The sequence below is a fragment of the Epargyreus clarus genome, unplaced genomic scaffold, assembly GCF_041222505.1.
Source record: "Epargyreus clarus isolate Ecla_fem2 unplaced genomic scaffold, WU_Ecla_fem_2.2 ptg000006l, whole genome shotgun sequence".
NCBI lineage: Eukaryota > Metazoa > Arthropoda > Insecta > Lepidoptera > Hesperiidae > Epargyreus > Epargyreus clarus.
The window spans coordinates 5158786-5179329 of NW_027332214.1; the positions used below are offsets into that span (position 1 = coordinate 5158786).

Here is a 20544-nt window from a genome sequence, read left to right on the forward strand (position 1 = left end):
CTTGATCAATATTATTTATTTCATTACTTTATAGTAACTCCCCCATTTTTTTTAAACAATTCACATCCTATGAAGAATTATAACACAGTATAATTAATATATGTAACAGAACTACACACTATACTTCTAAAAAATACACACTATAATACTAAAAACGTAAGACAGAAACATTGTTCTAGTTTATTGATTACAAACGTGTTGAACAAAAAGCCAAAATCACATTTCTGTGTGTAATCTGAGAGGTTCATCCAGCAAATGGACTTATTTTAAGCTTGGTTTAGTTATTATCATAGATTAAGTAATACTATTCCTTGATATTATCATGGTTTTCTTATGAAAATAATATGGGGTTTAATTAAAATAAGTAAAACCAATAAAATTAAAAACCTTTATTCTTCCAATAAAAATTGGTAATCATATTATGTTTCTATATTGTATTTATAAACAGAATGTAACATTAAGACTCATTGCAAAAAATCTTAACAGTAATCATACACAAAAAGCCACAGGGTATAAAATTTTCTAACATGACACTATATTTTGGAACAAGATATAATTTTATTTTACACAATATAAATAATGTAGAAACAGTTAATAAATCTGTACAATCGGTAGCGATTATTCGTCGGATGACAAGGACAAGCAAACTTATAAAATAATAAAATCAGTGTGCACTTAACACAAAATATGATGCCAGCATTTAAGTCATGTAGCACTTTAACCAAATTATGTTAGGAAAAATATTTCTTTTGGGAATATGTATATCTAAATTACGTAACGTAATTATATAAGATAAGTTTTCCTTTTCATTCACGTTCATATAACTCTGAAGCAAAACATTCAACAATTGACATTCTACACTGTAACCACAGGGTTAATATTTAGAATGAAAATTAACGTTGTCTATTCTATAACGAATAAACACAGTCCAGCCGCGTGGGCGCTCAGCGCGAGGCCAGCCGCCTGCGGGCAGCCTACGCCGCGGGTTGCTATCAGGAGCACGCCGCCTTCGCTGCCTTCACGGCTAAAAATAAAATTGTAATCTTATATAAAATTCTGGTACCACAATATTAGTAACCGTACTCCCCCGAAACGGCTTTACTGATTTTCACCAAATGTTATATATTTTTCATACCATTAAGTGATAAGGGTTGTTCACCCTTAACATTTTTTATTTATATGGCAACACAACGTTTGCCGGGTCACCTGGTATTATTCTAGACTATTTATAATATTAATTCTGGATCTTTTCTAACATAACATTCTATTATGATTTCTTATTGCTTTCTAGTATGATAGTACAGGATCCCTAGTATAGTTTTCATCATTTATTAATAACAAGCTGATTTTTCGCGAGTAGCTTCGTTTCGACAAGACGCCCAACATTTTTCCTTACAGCAATGTTGGTAAATGGTAGCTTGATGGGGCAGCAAGGATAAAATATGTTGACCGGACGAATTCTAAAAATTTATTACTAACCAAATTTTTCTTTGTTAATTATCAAGATAATTATTTAAATAACGTGAAAAAATATTTGTCCTACAAAATATAAGGTTTTTATTAAGGCGTCCCCCCTCTCCAACATGTATCATAAACAAGGCCATGAAAAATAATTACTAACCAGCTGATTTTTTTTTATTGGCTGTCTACCATTTACATAGTCTACCATGCACATTGTCCTACAAATTGCATGGTATGTCATCTCGGACCTACGCTGAAAAGATGTTAATTCCGCAGGATTCTTTTTTTTATTAGTAACTGTAGGACAAAGGTATCACGTGATAGGATAATATAATTTTTATCTAAATAAAACAATGTCCTACAAAAAAAAGGGTAACTTTTATTAATCCTACAAGATTTGTAATTTAACTATAATATAATATAAATAAACTATAAAACTGGCGGACTGGAATAACGTACTTCGCAATTTGTAGGACAATGTGGGTAGTAAGCTGTGTAAATGTTAGACAGCTAATAAAAAAAAAATCAGCTGGTTAGTAATTATTTTTCATGACCTGGCATGACATAGTCTGGCCACTGAGGGAGAGCGGCCAAACTATAACGGCATGTCATGTGCTCTGCGCTAAACTTCTTGTCTGCTCTGAAGTTTTTGCGCTCAGGTGTACTCAGAGAGCCAATGCGGTCGAATAGGTTTAAAGAAATTTATTCTCATAAAGACAGTTGTCACTTACATGAGAACATAGTGAGGTAATACAATCATTTCGTCGTCGCGCATTATCAAAAGATTCTATACACCTGACGTATTCGTTAAAAATGTTAAATGTTAATTAAAAATGTATAGCACTACAGTATTAGGTATTGGTACAGATTCCTCTTGAATACGTCAAATGAATTCACATTTTTTATAGATGAGGGTATTTTATTATAAATTCGTGCTCCTTCGAAGGTAATCATTGTTTTACCGTAATTTGTTCGAATCTTAGGTAGGACAATGAAGCTCGCTCGACGACAATACGTCGAATACAACTACAAGCATATACTCCGTAGCAACAGTAAGGGCACACTAACGCAGCTATATCGCGTGCTTAAAGGTAAAAGGGCCTATAACTAAGGGTTAATAGGGATTTATGCTGAAAGGGCACATAAAATTTTTTTTTTTGCCATTCGGTTTGAAATTATCTGAAACGTAAAAAATTTTTACGTTTCAGATAATTTCAAACCGAACTAAAAATTTTGGCGAGAGTGGGCGAGAGTGGGCAGCTGACGTGTGCCGGGGGCTCCCGCGCTGTCATCGTCCCTCTAATATCTACAATTTCGTGTTGCGACGCGACTCGTTTCTATATTCAGAGCGGGTTAGAAGTTTAGCGCGGACTCTACCTTCTCTCTCCTTGCGTCGCAGCTTCTTACGCCGGCGGTCGATGGCCGCGAGCTCCGCCTTCACCGAGTGGTACGCCTTGCGCAGGTCCGCCAGGCGGGTTGTTAGCACGTTGATGCGTGTCGGGCAATCCCATGATGGATCTGTGGAATTCATAATGAATGTTCAGTTAGCGTTCCGTATAGAATTAATTTATCAGTATATATAATTAATCCATATTAAATAAAACACTTATATATTGATTAAAAGTAAAATAATAAATAAATCAGCCAGACCTGTGTTCAGGCTATTGGTTCAGAACCTCTTTCAAGTGGTTAATTCAAATAATGGTTTAAATTATTTAAACAAACTAAGCGTAAGGCTATCAATAGTTGTCGATGTTGCCACCAGTACATGGCAAGATAATAAATGTGTTAAATGTAACATTGCGAAGAAAAGATTAAGAAACTGTCGTCGGCTTAAATATTAAAGGATACTATTATAATAAGGGATATGAATGTTATACTTCACTTAACGTTACATGGCGTATTAAAATTGTTGAGATTATATTTGTAATCTTACAGGCGTGTGTTGTAGTAGTTTTGGGCGTAATAGTTCGGAACTTTACGTAAGTATGCAGGCTTCCCCACGATGTTTTCATTCACCACTTGACGATATATTGAAGTGATCATTAATTTTTAATACGCATATAACTGAAAAATCAGGGGTGCCTAGCATTTGAACCTCGGACCCCTTGTTTAAGAGGCAGAGTTTCTAAACCATTAGGCTATCAGTGCTTTTTAACACGCTTTTATTAGCTTGGGTTGTATGTATGTATATATGTAACGGAATCTTTGAACTCGAATTTTACCCACTTTGAACGGTCCAATTAATTTAAAATTTTGAACAATTATCAAGAACCGATGACAATACATTTAATAATTTTATCCCATTCTCCTCATCAGGATCATCAGGGATCAGGATTAACGATTTACCTTGTGCGGTTTTAGCGTGGTTTTTAGTTTTTAAACTACAATTCACATAACTTTTGCAGTCTACCCTCATGCTCATTACTTATGAATGTAATTTATCTTAAGTTCTCATTTAAGTGAATTGTAACCAATTCTTTTGAGAATAAATGATCTTTAACCACAATACTACCCAAGACTAGTGTTTTATCTCACCGAGCTCAACATAGAAGTTGTACTTGAGAGGCGGCTGGTGCGCGGCGTGCGCGTTGCCGTGCGCGTGCGCGAACTCGCGCTCGGCCGTGTCGCGCCGCGCGCGCCGCGCTCGCCCGCGCCCCGCCGCCGAGCTCTCCGACGCCTTGCGCGACCGCCCGCTCACTGGGGAACGCAACGTGTTACACTTTCGCCTCACAAAATGTTATTTATTTATTTATTTATTCTTCATATACCTAAAATATGGTACAAAGGCGAACTTAATGCTATGAGCATTCTCTACCAGTAAACCTTTAGGTCAAGCAGAAATCAGCGAGGACGGTATAAACAGAATCAAATATTAATAAATTTACTTAATAAAATATTCAACAAAATAAGATATATATTTACTAACTAACTATATATTTATTAACTAAGAATAACTAATTTTTGGGTGTTTCGTTGATTGTTTTAACATCACGACCTAATAAATATTAAGCAAATTTATGCTTATAAAATCACACGAGATTTACAACAGGTTTACGTTAGGATCTCAAGCTAATAAGAACATTTATTTATTTGCTTAAATAATTCGAATAAATGTTATTTTATGTTTCATAAATCACACAATGACTGTTTACATATCTGATTACTTCGATAATATACGAGTAGTATCGGTAGCGAATAAAATTTTAACCTACCATGAGGTTTATCAATATCCAGCGATAAGGCGTCTTGTGCGCGACTGTCGTCTTCATCTTCCTTTCGCTCCGAAGGACTATCTCGCTCTGATATACGTCGTTCCCTGCAAGCGCGAATAAAAACTTTTAATAAGCATTGAATTGAAAAACTTCCGAACCGAAAAAAAAAACACCGATCTTTGTAGGTGTTTTTTTTTATTGTAATTGATACATCTTTTATAATACAAAATTAACAAACGAGTATGCAGTACACCTGATACCTGGTCAGTGGCAATTGTTGACCATGGACATTTATAAATGTCTCCCAAATAAAATTAGTCTCACCTGACGATTTGAGGACGCCTCGATCTTCTTTATTATTTGAAAACACGTCAAATCCCTCATTGTTGTTATAAGCAGAAATTTCCCACGTTTCTCAGCAGGTACTGTGGCGGCGACGTACCTGTGCGGCGACATGTCGAGGCTGCTGTCGGGCGTGGTGGGCGGCGTGTTGTCGAGCGGCGCGCGGCGCGGCCAGTCGTCGGGCGACGCTGCACACTGCCGGTAGTGTGGCGGCGACGTACCTGTGCGGGGACATGTCGAGGCTGCTGTCGGGCGTGGTGGGCGGCGTGTTGTCGAGCGGCGCGCGGCGCGGCCAGTCGTCGGGCGACGCTGCACACTGCCGGTAGTGTGGCGGCGACGTACCTGTGCGGGGACATGTCGAGGCTGCTGTCGGGCGTGGTGGGCGGCGTGTTGTCGAGCGGCGCGCGGCGCGGCCAGTCGTCGGGCGACGCTGCACACTGCCGGTAGTGTGGCGGCGACGTACCTGTGCGGGGACATGTCGAGGCTGCTGTCGGGCGTGGTGGGCGGCGTGTTGTCGAGCGGCGCGCGGCGCGGCCAGTCGTCGGGCGACGCTGCACACTGCCGGTAGTGTGGCGGCGACGTACCTGTGCGGGGACATGTCGAGGCTGCTGTCGGGCGTGGTGGGCGGCGTGTTGTCGAGCGGCGCGCGGCGCGGCCAGTCGTCGGGCGACGCTGCACACTGCCGGTAGTGTGGCGGCGACGTACCTGTGCGGGGACATGTCGAGGCTGCTGTCGGGCGTGGTGGGCGGCGTGTTGTCGAGCGGCGCGCGGCGCGGCCAGTCGTCGGGCGACGCTGCACACTGCCGGTAGTGTGGCGGCGACGTACCTGTGCGGGGACATGTCGAGGCTGCTGTCGGGCGTGGTGGGCGGCGTGTTGTCGAGCGGCGCGCGGCGCGGCCAGTCGTCGGGCGACGCTGCACACTGCCGGTAGTGTGGCGGCGACGTACCTGTGCGGGGACATGTCGAGGCTGCTGTCGGGCGTGGTGGGCGGCGTGTTGTCGAGCGGCGCGCGGCGCGGCCAGTCGTCGGGCGACGCTGCACACTGCCGGTAGTGTGGCGGCGACGTACCTGTGCGGGGACATGTCGAGGCTGCTGTCGGGCGTGGTGGGCGGCGTGTTGTCGAGCGGCGCGCGGCGCGGCCAGTCGTCGGGCGACGCTGCACACTGCCGGTAGTGTGGCGGCGACGTACCTGTGCGGGGACATGTCGAGGCTGCTGTCGGGCGTGGTGGGCGGCGTGTTGTCGAGCGGCGCGCGGCGCGGCCAGTCGTCGGGCGACGCTGCACACTGCCGGTAGTGTGGCGGCGACGTACCTGTGCGGGGACATGTCGAGGCTGCTGTCGGGCGTGGTGGGCGGCGTGTTGTCGAGCGGCGCGCGGCGCGGCCAGTCGTCGGGCGACGCTGCACACTGCCGGTAGTGTGGCGGCGACGTACCTGTGCGGGGACATGTCGAGGCTGCTGTCGGGCGTGGTGGGCGGCGTGTTGTCGAGCGGCGCGCGGCGCGGCCAGTCGTCGGGCGACGCTGCACACTGCCGGTAGTGTGGCGGCGACGTACCTGTGCGGGGACATGTCGAGGCTGCTGTCGGGCGTGGTGGGCGGCGTGTTGTCGAGCGGCGCGCGGCGCGGCCAGTCGTCGGGCGACGCTGCACACTGCCGGTAGTGTGGCGGCGACGTACCTGTGCGGGGACATGTCGAGGCTGCTGTCGGGCGTGGTGGGCGGCGTGTTGTCGAGCGGCGCGCGGCGCGGCCAGTCGTCGGGCGACGCTGCACACTGCCGGTAGTGTGGCGGCGACGTACCTGTGCGGGGACATGTCGAGGCTGCTGTCGGGCGTGGTGGGCGGCGTGTTGTCGAGCGGCGCGCGGCGCGGCCAGTCGTCGGGCGACGCTGCACACTGCCGGTAGTGTGGCGGCGACGTACCTGTGCGGGGACATGTCGAGGCTGCTGTCGGGCGTGGTGGGCGGCGTGTTGTCGAGCGGCGCGCGGCGCGGCCAGTCGTCGGGCGACGCTGCACACTGCCGGTAGTGTGGCGGCGACGTACCTGTGCGGGGACATGTCGAGGCTGCTGTCGGGCGTGGTGGGCGGCGTGTTGTCGAGCGGCGCGCGGCGCGGCCAGTCGTCGGGCGACGCTGCACACTGCCGGTAGTGTGGCGGCGACGTACCTGTGCGGGGACATGTCGAGGCTGCTGTCGGGCGTGGTGGGCGGCGTGTTGTCGAGCGGCGCGCGGCGCGGCCAGTCGTCGGGCGAGCGCCGCGCCGCGCCCCCCGCACCGCCCGCCGCGCCGCCGCCCGCGTCGCGCGCGCCGCCATCGCGCGGACCGCTCGAGTTGCGACGCTCCTCGCCTGCAAGTAGTGCAAGTATCTCTCGTTTATAAAAACGCAACTTGCTTTCGAAAATTCTTAGTATATTTAAAGATCCGTTTCTTCTCAGTCGAAGATATCTGGAGACGAACGGCATAGCGAGTCGAATGTTTCCATCAATCGAAAATGGACATAGTGATTGAGCGAAAGACTGACGACATGTTTGTTGTTAAGAGAAGTGCGGTGGATAGATAAGAGAGAAAAACGCGAGCGCTACAAACATTTTACGTATCTGTCGAGCGTCACCTGCCGGCCTGCCGCACGCCACTCACATATGAGCTACATATCCCCATAGAAAATTATGAAATTTCTCTCCTCGTCACCTAAATGGTGTACACCGAAATTACGCAGACATATGAGAAAATAACGATGTCAAATTGAAAATACAAGGTGAATTTATCAAATAAACTTTCATGGTGAAAAATATAATAAATGCTATAATATATATTGAACCTATATAGATAAACTCCCTCCCTGACTCCATAAATTCTTCTGCTGATCGAATCGAAAATCATAACTCATTACCTTTTGAATGATGATGCGGCGGCGCGCACGCGAACGGCAGATGGAGCCTTTGCCTCGGCGGCGCGGGCTCCGCGTCGGGCGCCGGCGAGCCCGGGATCGTCTCCTCGCACAGCAGCATCGACAGGTTGCTGTCCTCCTCCGCGGCCGCCGCGCTCGGCAACGCCATGGTGCTCGGGCCCATGGCGCTCGCGTTGGCAGTTATGCTCACGCTCGGGATGATCGGCACCGCGCTCGGTCGGATCCCGCCGGCTACTACCACACTTGCGCCTGGAATTGTTTTAAGAAATTTAACTTGATATCAAAGGCTGAATGAAATACATATTTATAATAAGTTTTGTGTTTTATACTCAATGTGACTGTACTGTTTGTGTATATTATGCTTGTTAATATGTACTATTGCTGAAATAATAACAGCACTTGCCATAAAGATTAATGAAGTATCGAAAAGCTTCGCAAGATATTACTATTGATTTCAGTCGAATCTCCTGGGACGATTTCCTTAATCATTAAATTTCTGAATATACTCTCTGGATATCGGGAATATTGGTAAGCTATATTATGATTAATTTGGATTGTAGCACATAAATGCTAACTTTGCATGCATTCAACTTTTCTTTTCATTTCACCGGTACAATTGTGGTTCGACTTCGGCGCCTTCACCGCCACGCCTACGCCACGTCTTATAATAGTAGTGGTAAGCGCAGCTGTGTTATAGTTTAAAGGGGATGGTATGGAAGACATTAATCCGAGACAATCCAGCTTAATCCTCACAGCGCTTTTGTGGCTGACCTCAGGTAGGAAAGTAACCTTATCTGGTAATTTACTGTTACTAGTAATTTACTGTTGTCCATGGACGACAATAGCCACTTACCATTACGTACTGCTGCTGACTACTAGTCTGGTAGTCCTTAGAAAAAAAAATCAAACGCGTGACAAGCTGAACGCGATACTAACTGTGTTTCCGTTCGTTCTTGCACGCGTCCTCGAGCATGAGCAGCGACTCGCCGGCGCTCCACTCGCCGGGCGACTTGCCCGCGTGCAGGCGCGCCGCCTCCGAGCTGCCGCCGCTGCTCGCCCACTCGTCCACTGACAACTTGTCGATTATTAACCTGCAATCCATAGATTAGTAAAGATTACTCACTCCTAACAAGAAAATGTAACCAGTTTTGACAATTAAAATTGTCACTGTCCTCTATTTTCGTGTTTTGAAAAATATTAAAAAAATGTACTTTTTAGATCATTTACGAATGAAATGATATTTCTCCGGCCTTTTCTTCGATTTCGTGTTTTTGCACCACTTAACTGCGCATGTCGGCATTGTTCCGCGGAAATTACACCATGACAGCCATTGCAATTGGCTGACAGAATTGTCAGTCGTTTAAGCCATTTAATGGCTTCCTTCAATTACAAGACAGTGAGATATCTACATTTATCTATGCCTGCAATCATAACGTTCCTCGAGTTATATTTAATTGGGACGTTCGGGGAAACAAATTACAAGTAACACATATTTTTAGCGTAAGAAGTGGTTGCAATGTAACACACAATTTATTTGTAGTATTTACTTTCTTAAGAGAATTTTATTAAATATGCCGAAAAAATACTTCTTAGGTACACACACGACGTTTGCGTTTATTTAAGACTGTGTATCAGGCGTGTGCCGGAATTGCGCATGGAAATACAGACAACAACGTTGCACGCGTCCACAAGTGTTACAGTTAGCGAAACGAATATGCATGATACATTATAAAAAACCAGTATTCTCGGTCAGGGGAACGTTTGGTTGTAATATAATTACAAACCTTAGATTTAAGTCTGATTCGCCATAACCTACGATTTTATAAAATCCAGCCGAACATAGGAACTCCTCCCTTTTCGAAGTCTATATAAATAACGTTTGTCTATAATCTATATGATCATTAAAATTACATACCTTCTATCGGAATCGTCTGAGTCACTCGATTCGCTCCTATCTTCCGGTTGGAAAGGCGGTAGTGGTATATTCGCAGCCGTTACCGACTGATTGATTTGACTCGACAACTTCTGTATTGTGTCGCTTAACACCTTATTATTCTTGCCCCCGCATAGCGACAAATCGGTAACAACACTCTTGCGTCTTTCCAGAATGTTAAGAGGACTTTGTAATCTTGGTGCCAGTTCAGGAGTAGGTTCTTTAGCCTTTACTTTCTTTATATCAGCTGCTTCAGGCTTAAGATCCAACAAATTGGAAGGCTCACCGAATATCGAATCCACTATATCAGCTGGACTTAACCGTTTAATCGGATCAATTTTGGTTAAAGGTTTTAATAAATCCGTCTTTGGTACAGCTGGCTTTGGATCCGGTGACAATTTTTCGGGGACTTTCAGTTCAGGAGAGAATTTTCCCAATGTCAATTTTTCGTCAACTGGTTTCGAAGTTTCTTTATTTGGGGAATCGGCACGATCTTCGGCCGGCGGAGGCGACATGGACAGCCGTTTCGCGCTGTTGATAGCTTGCAGCAACTTTTCTGCTATCTTGGGGCCTTCAGATTGCAAAAGGAAGCCTGGAGGTGGTTCTGGCAAAACGTCTATCCTAGCAGGACTGTCTGGTTCAGATTTATCTTCTTCAGTATCGATAAGAGGACTAGATGGCGGTTCTAATTTTGAAATAGCTGGCTCCGGGTCTAGCTTTTCGATCCTAATTTTGGGTGGATCCTTCGGCGGATCATTTGGAGGAAGCGGAATAGGTAACGGTTTAAATGGTTCTTCTTTTACAATTTTTTCTTCCATTTTTACTTCAGGTTCCTTTAGAACAGGAACAATGATTGATGTGCTAGGTAGTTGTAGTTTTGGTGGTGGCGGCGACGTTGGTGGTACAGGAATGTCTTTTACTGGAACTGGTATATCCTTTACCGATATAACCGTTTCTTTAATTTCTTTCTTAGGTTCAGGTTCTTTAGGTTCCTCCTTAACAGGCTCTGGAGATTTTGTAGTTTCTGCTTTTGGATCTACGGGACTAGGATCACTATCTTCCTCTTTAGTTAGTTCCCCTGCTTCATCATCAGAGGACTGCTCGTCGTCAGCTGGACTGTCCGGTGAGTCGTCAATGAGTTGCCTCAGTTTAGTTACTTTACTTTTCTTAGAGTAAGTTTCTTGGTTTTTAGCTGGTGTGAAGCCTTCGAAAATAGGTCCCGAACTACCTTCTCCGGGTAGCGAGTCATCATCTAATGAGAACAGGCCATCCTTAGAGTCGTCTTCAGGACTCATTCTTCCCGGCGCATCACGTGACGTACCAAAGTCTCTGAAAGGCGATAGAGACGGAGATCGAAGCGACAGCGTCCGCGGTCGTAAAGTATCTTCTGATATTTCCTCACTTAAGGTCTTGGATAGAGTAGATGTATATTTGCTTGGAGAAATGTCATCAAATATGCGGTGAGTTCGCTTTTTCTTCTCGTCATGGAGTTCCAATTCGAATGGTTCAGGCTCTTTAAATTCATAAACATCTTCCGCTTGTTTATCGAGTTGACTTTGTGGGGTAGGATCTGATGGGGGCGTTTTTGATTGACCCGGCAATGTTGTAGGGTCCGTCTGTGCGTTTTCTTGTTTTCCATGTTCGTCTGGTTCTAGCTTCACACATTGCAAGCCTTTTAACTCTGATCTTATTTCATTGAGATCGTATTCTCGCCCTGGGTGTTGCAGTCCGCCGGCGTTAGGGCGGGGCTTCTTAGCTGGAGAAGTGTTTGTGGGCGTTGAAACAGTTCTTACTGGTCTCTTCCGTGGTTTGCTTGAACTGCTGCTATCGCTCGATTTAGCGTCTTTTGATCTCGGTGCTGAAACATAAATATTTCTATGACCAGATGGAACTTTTGTAAGTAACTTGTTTAGTGAAATTTAAGTTACACATACTTTTCAAAGATTTATCATCATTCTTTTTTAAAGATCTCTTAACTTCTTCATAACTGCTCGAGTCACTGTCTGAGTCGGAGCGCGCCGATGATTCTGAAATCAATAGATTTTAGATGAACATCAAAAACCTGAGAAATTTACTAACTAAATAAATTTAAAATTTAATTTTATCATACCTTCGGTGCGTTTGCTTCTCACACGTCTGCTGATACCAGTATTCTGTAAAAAATACAAATATTATCAAATAAATAATCATGTTATTAAACAAAATAACTGTGAAGTTTTGAGTATTACATACTTTTTTGTTATGAGCCTCATGTTGAGTCACATTGAGGGCTATTCGCTGTGGTTTGATCCACTCATCGTAACGCGTATTCCACCCTGTATAATGGACCCTTAGCATCCCTTCAGACGATATCTCGATAACTTTAGCTTCGTATGTTACCTGCAATAATATCATACTAATATTGTTTTGATCCATTTTCAACATTTTGTATCATATTATTATAATAAAATTATAAATACCTTTGACTCAGATTGTGTGGGTCCATAATACACTTTGAGCTTATCACCAACTTGGGCCTTTACATTCGATCCACCAGATCGAGTTGGCTCACTTGTCGATGGTCTGAAAATAATAGGTATAAAACATTATACACAAGTATATTTCTCATCTTAAAATTTCTTATGGATCAATTTGTTAAGATTCTTGATGAATATGTCTTTTTCTTCTGGCGAATACTAGTATCAATCAATCAGGTTTCACTATTTTACACTATTTTATCTTCTACAATTAAGAAAGGTGCCGTTTTAGTTTCGGCGTAAAAAAATAATTCGAAAAAACAAATATCAATTCTCACTCAGTATTCTTTCTCTTTCTGGGCCTCTTGCTACTGTTAGAAGCTATGGTATTGCCGCTGCTGGCTGAATTAGCGCTCTGACTTCGTCGGCTCTGCATTTTCTTCGTCGGACCGCATCTATTTACATACAATAATTATACAAAAAAAAAAACAGTAATAAAGGCTAACTGCAGAATATTAAATTGCTGCTAATTTCTTTAATAAGGCACAATTTATTAGTCCGTTTTTCAGTCACTTTTATTTAGAAAACTTTAAAAAATTATGTCTGTCTCATTACAAAAAAAACAAAAAAGAATCTCTCAGCAATACACGTATGAAAAATTTTGTGCAATGCTTTGCGTAATCGTAATCAGCTTATTTTTTTCCCATATCAATTTTATATAAACTTTCATGTTACCTGGATGCCCTGCCTGAACTGTCGCTGTCCGTAGACACGTGGGGACGTCGTGACGCCCGCGACGCACTCATGCTTGGATTTTCACTCACTGCAAATAAATGTATATGAACTTGAAACTTATATATAGTTTTTTCACTTACTGTAAGTAAATGTATAAAACTGGAACTTATATAAATATATCGTCACTGGAAAGGCTTAAACTCTAACACGCCAAGAAGCTCCTTTGCTTTGAGACTTTTAGCTTTTCCAGTGACATATGTTTATTTAATTTTGTTTCGGTGAAACTGAATATTTTTATAAATCAAACAATAGAAATGACAATCAAATCAAACAGTATAAATTGAAAAATGTAGATGTATTAGAAATAGAAGTAGATATATAGAATTGCATTTTCAGGGAACTCAAATCAGTATTTTATTAATCGACTTCGAAAAAGGAGGACGTTCTATGTTCAGTTGTTAGTATTTTATTACTTAATTTTTATAGTAAATTTAGAAATTAGAAATTCTTAATTGAAATAGTACTCACATTTGGCCGACGGCGGTCGTCTTTTAGGCGTCCTCTTTTCGTGCAATTCAGTTTTGGCGGGTGTGATCACGCTCCGAGTTTTCGATTGCGAACGAGGTTTAACATTCTTCTCGTCCGCAGCAGCGGTCGACACAGTTTTATCCTTTTCCTTTTCTTTCTCCTTATCTTTATCTTTTTCTTTCTCCTTATCCTTGTCTTTTTCTTTCTCCTTATCTTTCTCCTTTTCCTTATTTTTATCCTTTTCTTTTTCCTTATCCTTTTCCTTCTCTTTGTCTTTCTCCTTTTCTTTTTCTTTTTCCCGCTCCTTCTCCTTTTCTTTCTCTTTTTCCTTCTCTTTCTCTTTTTCCCTTTCTTTCTCCTTTTCCTTTTCCTTCTCTTTTTCTTTCTCCTTTTCCTTTTCTAATCTACAAAGAGGTTGTCAAAAAAAGGTTACAATAAACAAAATTATTCTTTCTGGAATTCATTATAAAATTACAACTATAAATAACTATACTACTAACATTTAGAACCAATCATTTAAAATGTTATGAAGAAAAAAGATTGTACGGTCTTTGACCGCACATCGCTGACCACGCATTTACGCCAATCGTAGAAACATTCAGTGCACTACGTGACGCGTACAAACAAAACAAGACAAATTTGCGAGTGTATTCACACTATCATTCAAAAATTATCATGCAATAAATTTAATTTCTTTCAAAACCTCTATCATTTAACAACTATCAAAAGGTGTCCCCGACAAAGATATAAAATATGCTTACAGTTTAGGCGCAGCAGTGATGAGCGGCTGGTTGTCGGCGCTGTCGTCCTCGTCGCTCACACGAGGCTTTTCCTTCTCCTTCTGTTTTTCTGGTTTCTCTATTTTCTCATCTTTCTCACTCTTCTCGCTTTTATCTGTTTCGCTTTTGTCGGAGTCCTTGTCTTTACCTCGCTAGAATTATGATTTTTTATGCACATGAATATTAAACATGTAAAAAATTATTGAGACCAAGTTATTGTACTGTACTGTGAAAAATGTACCCAAGGAAATTCAGTTTCAGTTTTTAAGTTGCAGTTTAAAGGATGTTTTTCTTTCTTAACGATAATTTGAAATCCTACTAAGTCCTCGTGGGCGGCAGGCGATTGCGGAAGACATATTAATAGTCTATAGACCTTGAATGGAGGTGGTGTCTACATTCTCTGCTCAGATTTGATCGACTATATGGCTGCGGGGGCGAGCCCGAGGCGGGCAGCATGGACGATGTGACAGGCGGCTGCTGGTCGCGAAACAAATATTGGTAAACAAACCTGACTAGAGGTAGCGGCGGGCGCGGGCGAGCCGGCGGCGGGCGGCGTGGCGGGCGCGCCGGGCGGCTGGCGGTCGCTGAGGATATATCTGTGGAGTGTACCTGGCTAGAGGTGGTGGCGGGCGCGGGCGAGCCGGCGGCGGGCGGCGTGGCGGGCGCGCCGGGCGGCTGGCGGTCGCTGAGGATATATCTGTGGAGTGTACCTGGCTAGAGGTGGTGGCGGGCGCGGGCGAGCCGGCGGCGGGCGGCGTGGCGGGCGCGCCGGGCGGCTGGCGGTCGCGGTCGCGGATGAGCGAGCGGCCGGCGGGCGGGGTGCGCGCGCCGCGCGGGTGCGCCACCAGCGTCACGCCCAGCTTCCGGTAGAAGTCCTCGAAGCTGTGCAGGAACCTGGGGGTTTGCATTCATTCGTATTATCGCAAGCATGACGTAGAAAGACATTTTTAACACACTTCGAAAAGAAGGAAGTTCTAAGTTTGGTTGTATGTATTTTTAACTGACTTCAAAAAAGAAGGAGATTCAGTTCGACAGTATTTTTTTGACGAGCGACATCGTGGAATCATTTTCTTCCACCTCTGTGTGCAGTCGTGGAATAACTGTTTTTATGTGCGTATTTTGGGTACATCTAAATAAAAAATGTACATAGAGAAATATATAGACACCTTGATACAAGATTTATTCTTATACTGCTGCCACGCTGGACAAAATGCGTGTTTTACTCCATAGGTTAATTACGCTTTATAAAACTTTATTATTAATAGTTAATGATTTTATATTAAAATATTATACCGACTTATTAAAGTAAAATAAATAACTTACTTTTTGTATGCTTGTTTGCAGAGATTTGTGATGCTTGTAGTTACAGGATGAAATCCCATCTTGTCAGCTATTGTTTTCCATTGATTCTGATTTGTTACTCTGTTGTAGCCACCAAGTTTCTGGACAACCTGTTGAATATATTACATTAACCATTAATAAAAGCTTTGTATCCTCATAGCCCCACTCAAACCTAATCATCCTATTGTGTCCTATTACATGTCTGCTTAGAACATTCTACAAGGCAGATGAGTTTTAATGTTTTAGTGCCAGATTGCAAAATTTTTAAATTATTAAAAATGTAGTTGTAGAAGTTAAGCGAAACTATTAAAATATTCAACTTACAATTTTCTTTAGTGAGATTGCAGTGAATGTTACTAGATTTTTTGCCAAGAAATTAATTTAGGTTTCTGAAATACTTTAAATTATGAATTATATTACACTATTGAGTACTTGTGTTGTGGTGATATGTCTAGTATTGGTGTGTCTGTAGATACTTACCCTAAACAGCCTGTACAGATCAATGTCCCTGTTAGCAATGGTAGGGTTACGATTGAGCGGTGTACCGCGGTCGTCCATAAATTTATACAGTTGGGCTACAAAGTGATCCTTTTCCTCGCGCGGCTCATCGTCAGAACTCTACAAAAAATAAAGTATGCATATTATCCTATTCACTACAATACTAACCATATGTGAGAAACATAATACTCTCAAAGGTTCAATAGTGCAAGTCTTCCTCAACATACTTTAATAAATATTTGAAGTATTCATATTTACGATATTTTGATATACCAGTATTATTTCAATTATTCAATCAAGTTCTTGCAGCCTACTATTTTGTACTTCATATTGTTTAGATAATTTTAATAAAACAAAAAATAGACACACATCATCAGATGTATTTCTCGGCTCGTTGAAAAGCGTGTCGCGGTCCCAGTGCGGTGGTAACACATTGTTGTTGAGGTACTGCAGCGCCGCCTCCACTCCGCACCACTCCAGAGGCGCGCTGCCCTTCCTGAACTCGCGCGCTTCTTTCTTTGGTACAGTGTAGCTTAAAAGAGAATTAAGATTATGTTAGTTTTGGTTGGATATAAGTATAAATAAACTAGATTTTTCTTTTAAATACTTTAAAAGCAAAAATCAGTTTGTTTTCTTAAAAGTACATATAAACATAGTAATGTTTTTTTTTTTCATAGGGAAAGTAATAATTTCTTATTCTATGTAACTGATCACCCATTATCCTCTTTCCATATTATTTACGATGGTAATTAGTACAGAATACTATTTATTATCTATTAATATATTAGATAGAAAATCCGGTGGTAAATCAGCATGAAGTCCACTTGATGGTGCTGCTCATGAGCATTTATAATCAGCCTAGATAGGATAAGTCCTACCTGAGGTTGGAAACAGATAGTTTCAATTTGTAGGGACAAAGTTGGTACATGTTACATAAGATTCATATTATGTCATCATGAACTCACTATCTGCCATCCTTGAAGGAGCGCACAAGATAGTCCTCCTTGACTTTGATCTGCGCAGTGGGAGCCACGACGAGGGCTGGGAAGGCGGGCTGGTGGGGCCGCCGCCGCTCTGCGCCGCTGGCTGCCTCGACCAGCACCACGCGACCCACGTGCGGCTCCCGCTCCGCGCTGTCGGCCTTCACGCGCCTCGTACTACCCTCCCCTTCGCTTTCCTCCGACCTGATACAATCATTTTAATGTTCAGATTAATTGTTGTCAAATATGTTATGTGGAATAACAAGGAAACTTTGAACACAGTATAAAGTATTTTTTAAGATTTTTTCTGATACAGAAATAGCAAGTAGGTATACATAATTCCTAGTGAGTGTCTTTCATAGACAACTATAGTGCCTGAACTCTTCCAATTACTACATTCAATCTAACCAAACGAATGAAAATTTAATATATCACCATTAATCAGCAAAATCTTTGTTGTAGCTGCCTCAGTCAATCAAAATCTTCAATAACAAACAATTTGTAATATGAATATCTGTTTATCACTTAGGGAACGTACCCATACTACGTGACCTATTTTTTTTTTAATTTTTCGACCCCCCCCCCCCCCTCTGGTGACCATCCGTAGTATATGCTACCCCCCCCCCTCAATTCTTACGTAGTATTGCGAATGTGAATTTATTGGGACGGTACAACGGCATTATTGTATACGCCTGTAGCACGGGTTCTCGTCGACTTGCTTGACCACTTCACTACACTGCAAACTGTCAAACAAACCGCGTCTGTTTTCATTCAATCAGCTGACGTTTCGACATATGCGCTACCAAGTTAAACCACTGAGAGTTGAAGAAGCACTAAACACTCCGCGCCATATTCAAATATAGTAAAAAAGCGCGAGATTTCTCTCGATGAATTCGACTACGTAACAAAAATCTTAGCCCCCCCCCCCCCCGGTCCTGTGATTCAGCATAATATTTTAAAGACCTCCCTCCCCCCTCTAAATGGGTCACATAGTATGGGTACGACCCCTTATATGTGAATGTTTAATATGAAATGAAACTCACTTGTCATGCTCTCTCACCACTGAGTGAAGGGAAAACTTAAACAGAATTCTGTACATGACCCATTTACAATTATTTATTCCATGGAATTTATATAAGTACAAAGACAATTTTATTATAGAGAACAGTCTTTAATGAAGTATTACTTACTGAGCTCTCCCTCTTCTACCCCTCCGGCCAGCTATGACTGGCGTTGAAAAATGTTCAGGATGTGTGAGTGGTAGTTGGTCTAGTGTTTCACTTTCGTTGAAATGTCGCCCACTCTTTAAACAAAGTGCTGATCTTCGTAACGTCGTTATGTCGCCGTCATCAAACACTGAGAAAGAACATCATCATTTAGAAGAAAATAAGTTAGCTAATTTAGTATTATATTTTTTATTACTGTATATGTTTATTTATTATCTATCTATATTAATTAGTGATTAATTTAATGTTTTATAGAAGTCTATGTAAATTAGTATTTTGAAATACAAATAACATTTCATTAGCTAAGCTTGTAATTTGTATTTATTTGTTCACAGCTAGGGTTATTTTTTTGTAAAAATGTTCACCTGTGCTGGTGATGAAGTTATTTACCATTTATATTCACTTAAAATGTAAACAAATTTATATGTAGGTAAGATAGTCTACTTAGGTATACACTAATTGCCCCAAAGTGCTGGCCAATTATAAGGTTTCATTGCTTATCCTATTGATACTTTGTTTCTATGAGTTATGAGATTATTTGAAGCTTAATAATAGGTTAGCAACATGTCTACTTAAAATCTTCAACAATAAGTAACTATTGCTAGCTTTCTACTATAAAAAAGTTAATAACGTGCATATGTATAAGAGGTTAGTTTAGGAGTTCTAAACACTGCCCTCAACCCTTATATAGTTGAAATACTAATATTTGCTGACCTTAAGGGATGGGCAAACAAAATTTAATTAGGGGGAATCTTTGTACCCTCCCAAATTTTTAATTGGATCCCCTCATGGTGCACCATGCTACTTTAGAACCTCCCTTAACAAAGCTATAGTTATGCCTATGGATCCAATACATACCAACAGTATACTGGCTGCAGTCCTGTATCTTGGTGATGACTGCTTCCATTGCATCTTTTTTAGGGTCTTGCTTGACCTCAATAGTGGCACCCACCCTGAGGGTGCCTTTGATGACATCATCATTAACTGTGGTGATGCCTCCAGCTTTCAAAGTCACCTGGAATTATCATTAATCATTAATTTGTGATTAACTGCTGCAGCTAATCTGATATTTGTTAGTGAAACATATTGTTTTAACTACTTATAATAAAGTTAGTAAACTGGTTATGATATTCACAGAAAGTTATTTTAAAAAAATGAGTTTCTTGTACTTTTTATTAGAAATCACAAATATATTTATCTTTAGCACTTTCTTAAAAATTCACAAGTTTATTTTCATTACTATTCTAGTAAACACCTATTTCAAGAGCTAAACAAAGCAGTACTTTCATTACTTATTGAGTTTATTCATTTTAAGTATCAATTCTTTATTAATAATAATTAAAGTGGTACTTACTTTACATTTGATATTCCTAACAACTTTCTTTATCTTAGCTTCACAAAAGGCACCCTTATATTTAGCACTGACATCAGTTCCAACAGGCAAGAAGGGTGGGTCATCTCCTTGCTGAAATTGGGAAAGATTTAAGAATTGTGTTTAGGAATTCAAATAGTACGAACATAACAATAGTATAGATTCCTTACCATGGTTTAGAAATATGGTTATTATAATCAAAACTATAAGTTTGTTTTCTTCCCAATCACCTGTAATTAAAGATAATGTATTATCATTACGTACTTCGTCATTAATCACTCTTTAAAAGTTCAAACAATATCAATTTTCGAAGTTAAAAGAAAGCGTCATCATGAGACCCAAATATAAAAGAAACAATAGTAAGCAACTCCAATTGTTAATGAAGTATCAGAGTTATTTATATAGTAAGGCGAATACAAAAAAATAAGCAAAAAGGTATCAAACGCTAAAATAAGAAGCAATAAACTGACCTATGAAAGTAGATTGCGCGGCAACGTATACGTTTCTGTATAAACAATGAGTTTAGTTGAGTGCGGTCGATATGAAATACGTGTAGAAATCATAAATTGTAACTGAACTCGCGTATGTATACATATTCACTATAAAATATTCAACAAACAAATTAATTCACAATGCGAAGATCGTACAAAATATGTACGACGAACACCATTTTCATTTCTCGATTGATTTGATTGACGTTAGTTTATTTATTGCCATGTCATAAGTAACTTAGTTTGTAGTTGCCGTTACATTATTTATTTATTATATATAATACAGAT

General features: G+C 41.6%; 1 protein-coding gene across 1 annotated transcript; it reads right to left on the reverse strand.

Annotated features, from left to right (window-relative positions):
* Positions 1–374: 374 nt before the first annotated feature.
* LOC140742783 (uncharacterized) lies at positions 375–20466 on the reverse strand. Its single transcript, XM_073073782.1, has 26 exons — positions 20236–20466; positions 19936–19995; positions 19748–19858; positions 19252–19408; positions 18358–18523; positions 17153–17371; positions 16557–16719; positions 16170–16307; positions 15672–15799; positions 15059–15242; positions 14331–14500; positions 13570–13973; positions 13042–13129; positions 12645–12761; positions 12310–12412; positions 12083–12229; positions 11961–12003; positions 11785–11877; positions 9833–11708; positions 8854–9008; positions 7900–8166; positions 7176–7356; positions 4677–4780; positions 4000–4161; positions 2839–2979; positions 375–1024 (listed from the first exon to the last, which is right to left on the reverse strand). Exons 2-26 carry the CDS (start codon positions 19936–19938, stop codon positions 993–995), a joined length of 5352 nt encoding a protein of 1783 aa, XP_072929883.1. The 5' UTR covers positions 19939–19995; positions 20236–20466; the 3' UTR covers positions 375–992.
* Between the last annotated feature and the right edge of the window lie 78 nt (positions 20467–20544).

Excerpts from the sequence above, each read along its gene's own strand:
- LOC140742783 (XM_073073782.1), bottom strand. Across the intron at positions 14,501-15,058 it reads CCGCCACCACCTCTAGCCAG|CGAGGTAAAGACAAGGACTC; the intron begins GTACACTCCACA and ends TCATAATTCTAG. Across the intron at positions 12,413-12,644 it reads AGAAAGAGAAAGAATACTGA|ACCATCGACAAGTGAGCCAA; the intron begins GTGAGAATTGAT and ends TATTATTTTCAG.